Here is a 6,034-nt window from a genome sequence, read left to right as displayed (position 1 = left end):
GTATTTAGGAAAGGCTGTGAATACTTATGTACATGTGATTTCTCCATTTTTTTTATTTTTAATAAATTTGCAAAACCTCAAGTAAACTTTTTTCACATTGTCATTATGGGGTGTTCTGTGTAGAATTCTGAGGAAAAAAATTAAGTTAATCCATTTTGGAATACGGCTGTAACATAACAAAATGTGGAAAAAGTGATGCGCTGTGAATACTTTCTGGATGCACTGTATACAGTATATATACAGTAATCCCTCGCTATATCGCGCTTCGATTTTCGCGGCTTCACTCTATCGCGGATTTTATATGTAAGCATATATAAATATATATCGCAGATTTTTTGCTGATTCGCGGATTTCTGCGGACAATGGGTCTTTTATTTTTTGGTACATGCTTCCTCAGTTGGTTTGCTCAGTTGATTTCATACAAGAGACGCTATTGGCAGATGGCTGAGAAGCTACCCAACCAGAGCGCGTATTACGTATTAAATAAAACTCCTCAAATATACTGTGAGCACGGATCGAGGGAGATTATCAGTGGTCTTGTATGTCTTTCATTTTCTAATAATTGCTCCCACAGTTGATTTCTTCACACCAAGCTGCTTACCTATTGCAGATTCAGTCTTCCCAGCCTGGTGCAGGTCTACAATTTTGTTTCTGGCGTCCTTTGACAGCTCTTTGGTCTTGGCCATAGTGGAGTTTGGAGTGTGACTGTTTGAGGTTGTGGACAGGTGTCTTTTATATTGATAACGAGTTCAAACAGGTGCCATTAATACAGGTAACGAGTGGAGGACAGAGGAGCCTCGTACAGAAGAAGTTACAGGTCTGTGAGAGCCAGAAATCTTGCTTGTTTGTAGGTGACCAAATACTTATTTTCCACCATAATTTGCAAATAAATTCTTTAAAAATCAGACAATGTGATTTTCACGTACGGTACGGAAAGTATTCAGACCCCCTTCAATTTTTCATTCTTTGTCATATTGCAGCCATTTGCTAAAATCATTTAAATTAACTTTTTCCCTCATTAATGTACACACAGCACCCCATATTGACAGACAAAAAAAAGAATTTTTGAAATTGTTGCAGAGTTATTAAAAAAGAAAAACTCAAATATCACATGGTCCTAAGTATTCACACCCTTTGCTCAGTATTTAGTAGAAGCACCCTTTTGAGTTAATACAGCCATGAGTCTTCTTGGGAAAGATGCAACAAGTTTTTCACACCTGGATTTGGGGATCCTCTGCCATTCCTCCTTGCAGATCCCCTCCAGTTCTGTCAGGTTGGATGGTAAACATTGGTGGACAGCCATTTTTAGGTCTCTCCAGAGATGCTCAATTGGGTTTAAGTCAGGGCACTGGCTGGGCCATTCAAGAACAGTCACAGAGTTGTTGTGAAGCCACTCCTTCGTTATTTTAGCTGTGTGCTTAGGGTCATTGTCTTGTTGGAAGGTAAACCTTCGGCCCAGTCTGAGGTCCTTAGCACTCTGGAGAAGGTTTTTGTCCAGGATATCCCTATACTTGGCCGCATTCATCTTTCCCTCGATTGCAACCAGTCGTCCTGTCCCTGCAGCTGAAAAATACCCCCACAGCATGATGCTGCCACCGCCATGCTTCACTGTGGGGACTGTATTGGACAAGTGATGAGCAGTGCCTGGTTGTCTCTGCACATACCGCTTAGAATTAAGGCCAAAAAGTTCTATCTTGGTCTCATCAGACCAGAGAATCTTATTTCTTACCATCTCAGAGTCCTTCAGGTGTCTTTTAGCAAACTCCATGCGGACTGTCATGTGTCTTGCACTGAGGTATGCAATATGACAAAGAGTGAAAAATTGAAGGGGGTCTGAATACTTTCCGTACCCACTGTATATACATACACACACATATATGTGTATATATATATATATGTATATGTGTATGTGTGTGTATATATATATATATATATATATATATATATATATATATATATATACACACACACACATATGTATATTATATATATTACTGTATATATAATGTTTGGGACAGATACACATTACCCCTTTGCTTCACAGTTTAAAATTACAAATCAAACAATGCAGAAATTATTAAAGTGCACATTGCTGACTTCAAGGGTGTTCACTAAAATTTCGGTCAAACCAAGTAGAAATTGCACTTTTTCAACACGGTCCACTCATTTCTGTGCACCATAATGTTTGGGACAACTGGTGTCACAGGAGTTTGTGATTACCAAGGTGTGTTTCATTGCTTCATTAGTGCAGCCATAAGATACTGTACCTAGTTGCTATTGTTGCCATTATTGAACACAAGGGGGCTCCGCACCCTGCTCGCTTCGCTCGCCTACCCCTGGCGTTTTCAACCCGTGCCCGCTGGGCAGCTACGTGTGAGGATGACGCACGTTTAATACGGAGCGTTCGACCGTGCCACTCTGGGGCACCCCACTGTTAATACGGAGCTCCGTCCGTACTATTATGCGGTGCATTGTGGACTACTGCGGACCCCGTAGTGTTTCCCGTTTCAGTTTGTATCTCGGTCAGTCGAGCTTTTGTTTTTGAAGCTTTGAATTCCGGTCTTCATTATCTGTAACCTGCTGTCCATGTGTTTGGCCCCCTCGTTTAACCTGTTTATGACGTTTTACTTTGCTTTCTACTCTGTCTTTCATTTCTGATCTCGCTTTATTCTGCTTTTGTTTCAATGACACCTGGTCCGTGGTGAATTTATTTTCCCTTTTTCGAGTAATAATTTTCATTTGTTTGCGATACTGTGATGTTTATCGTACTGTTAATAATGCATCACTGTAATGTGATTCACCTATGCTGTACAGTTTGGATGTATGAGGATGACGTATGTTTAATACGGAGCGTTCGCCCGTGTCACTCTGGGTCTCCTCACTGTCACTACGAAGCTCTTTCCGAACTATTATGCGGTGCGTTGTGGAGCACTGCGGACTCTGTAGTGTTTCCCGTTTCACTGCGTATCTCGTTTAGTCGACCTCTTTCTTTTTGGAGCAGTGCCTGCCTGGTCTGCGGCATTTCAGACGCACGTTGTAGGCGCCTGCGTTCATTAATTATATCCAGGCAGGCGCGTGTTTGTATCTCGGTCACTCGAGCTGTGTCGTGTTGAATCCGTGCCTGCTTTGCCTACGCAGTTTGAGACGCGAATTGTAGGCGTCTACGTTCATTAGATCTGTCCACGCGGGCTCGGTGTCGAAGCTGTGTTAGTTGTTGAGCTGTTTGGTTTTGGAGCCGAGACAGTTTTGCTTCCGCGGTTTCAGACGCGTGTCCGTACCATCTCGGGTTTGATGTATGAATCTTTGTGGACTCCGTAGTGTGTCCCGTTTCACTCTGGGGCGGGGCGTTGACTCCTCTTGTTTTACTATGTCTCCTCCTGCGCCATCACCACGCATTAGTGCCACTCACAATATGGCGGCGACGCCTGCGCCTTCCGTATTATGTCGGTTTTTACCATGCTGTGTAGGCGCCTTTGCCTTTTGTACTTTACCGTGCCTTCCGACGCACGATATTGGCGCCTGCACCTTCCAGGTCCGCCTCCGCTGTGTGGTGTGGACGTTTAACTGTCGTTGTTTCTGCCTTTATATTCTGTATCTCGGTGTGCATGTGTTTCGTGCCTAGGTTTTTTTGAAGCTGTTGCATTCCAGTTTTCATCATCTGTAACCCGCTCTCCATGTGTTCGTCCCCGTTCTTTAATCCCTTTATAAAGTTTTACTTTGTTTCCTACTCTGTGTTTTATTTCTGACCTCGCTTTATCCTGCTTGCGTCATGTCAGACGGTTCGTAGTCTCTCTCGTTTTACTCTGGGGAGGGGGGCTTTGTTTTGTAACCTGCTCTCCATGTGTTTGTCCCTGTTCTTTAACCTCTTTATGACGTTTTACTTTGTTTCCTACTCTGAAGGTTCGTAGTCTCTCCCGTTTTGCTCTGGTGCGGGGGGGTGGGGCTTTGTGTGGCGCCTGCGCACGTGCGTAGTCTCTCCCGTTTCACTCTGGGGGGGGCTTTGTGTGGCACTTGCGCACTATGTCTTTTGCGTCCACGGGCAGGTCCCTGTGTCCATATCCGGTTTACCATTCTCGTTTGGTAATATGGATGAGGACAAGATCTGTACTAATCAAAGACAAAGCCATTATGAGGCTGAAAAACATGAACAAAACCCAATCAGCCAAAAACCTTAGGATTACCTAAATCAACTGTCTGGAATATCATTAAGAAGAAAGAACACACTGGTGAGTTCAGTAATAGTTCGCGTACTAGCTCAGGCTCCTTCCCCTTCAGAGAGGTGACATTCCACGTCCCAAGAGCCAGCTTCTGTAGCCGAGGATCAGACTGCCAAGGTCCCCGCCTTCGGCCACCATCCAACTCACACTGCACCCGACCTCCTTGGCCCCTCCCATGGGTGGTAAGTACATGGGAAGGGGGACGCACGTTACCCCTTCGGGGTGTGCCCGGCCGAGCCCCATGGGTGTAGGCACGGCCACCAAGCGCTCACCATCGAGCCCCACCTCCAGGCCATGTCTCCAGAGGGGGGCCCCAGTGACCCGCGTCTGGGCGAGGGAAAACGGCGTCCAAATTTTTTATTCTTCATGGGAGGTTTCTTTGAACTGCTCTTTGTCTGATCCCTCACCTAGGACCAGTTTACCTTGGGTGGCCCTACCAGGGGCATAAAGCCCCAGACAACAGAGGTCCTAGGATCAATGTGCACTTTAAGTCTGAATTGTTTGATTTGTAATTTTAAACTGGGGAGAACAGAGGTAAATCAAGGATAAATGTGTCTTTGTCCCAAACATTATGGAGAGCACTATATATACATTATATATAAACTGAAGCTAACGTTTGGACACCCCTGGCCAAATTATACATTTTGTTAACATTTGAAGTAAAAAATAGTAAATGTAACTTTCACACCAAACAAACTAAATAAATTTCACTTTCTGAATATGAATACTGTAAGAAGATGTTCCTGTGCAAAATATCAAACAATACTGCACTCAAAATTCAATACAGTTAAAGTATTTTGGTCACAGTAACCTATCCTGAACATATGTAAAGACTTACCAGCTTTCCTGGAAAATATGTTTACTGGAGGACCTGCATTGGCACCTCCAGCTGACCCTACAGGTCCACGAGGCACCTGATGTGCAATCTTTGGAAAGCCAGATGGTGGAGGAGGTGGGGGTTTACTCTGCAAGAAAAATGATGATAGTAAACCATTAGCATCAGTGAGATCTAATTTCATTCTCAAACAGACTTAAATCCAATTCAGAAACATGGGGGGCCCAAAATAGTCCTAGAAGCTCTTGCTGCATATACACATGCTATATGAGAGCATGTAATTTAGATATGTATTGTGTTCTGTGTTAATGACTGGGTCAAATACAATTTCTGATACTTTGGTAAACACTGTGATTTGTGAAATAGGCAACACAAAATAAAAAGTCCTGTGATAAACTAAGATTTAACACTTGTTACTCACCTCTTCCTCTGGTTCATCTAAATTAACCCATCGCTGTTTCTTTTCATCCCAAACAATCTAAATAATTAAAAAAAATTAGATTAGGCTATTGACCACCATTTTTATCTCACAACAATTCGACAATATAAATTAGTAAGGCATATATACATTGTTCAACATCGGCACCAACCAATGCTTTTTTCATTACAAAATGTTGCTTAAAAATTTGTGAAACCCTAAAGTAGTTACAGAAATATTATTTTTATATTCACAAACCCTATATGTTATCTAAATAAACTGATATATACTGTATGTATAGACGAAAAAGGAGAAGAAACTCAAATCAATTTTCAGATCAATAAAGTACTTTTTAATTAAATATTTTTAACATGAATTTTGAAACATACAGAAAAAGTTATAGTGACTGCAGATTTAAAGAAATGGTGCTCTGTAGCAGCCTAAATTATTATTAGCTGGGAGTGTACAGCAAATGCATGTAATATTTAATGTAGGATAATGCATGGTACTGTTAAGGACGCTTCTATTAAGAGGTATCAAATTCAGATAAAATATTACAAAATA

The 6,034-nt window shown here is 42.2% G+C and overlaps 1 protein-coding gene across 11 annotated transcripts in view; it reads right to left on the bottom strand.

Annotated features, from left to right (window-relative positions):
* The window catches only part of sec16a (SEC16 homolog A, endoplasmic reticulum export factor), a 257,384-nt gene that overhangs the window by 76,459 nt on the left and 174,891 nt on the right, over positions 1 to 6,034 (bottom strand). For all 11 annotated transcript variants that reach the window (XM_028810200.2, XM_028810204.2, XM_028810205.2 and 8 more), the window contains 2 exons: positions 5,474 to 5,530; positions 5,056 to 5,182 (listed from right to left, as the gene is read on the bottom strand). In XM_028810200.2, the coding sequence (XP_028666033.1) occupies positions 5,056 to 5,182; positions 5,474 to 5,530 (184 nt within the window). The remainder of the gene's footprint in view (positions 1 to 5,055; positions 5,183 to 5,473; positions 5,531 to 6,034) is intronic.

The sequence above is a fragment of the Erpetoichthys calabaricus genome, chromosome 9, assembly GCF_900747795.2.
Source record: "Erpetoichthys calabaricus chromosome 9, fErpCal1.3, whole genome shotgun sequence".
In the NCBI taxonomy this organism is placed as follows: Eukaryota; Metazoa; Chordata; class Cladistia; order Polypteriformes; family Polypteridae; genus Erpetoichthys; species Erpetoichthys calabaricus.
This window is presented reverse-complemented; position numbering and strand designations above follow the sequence as displayed.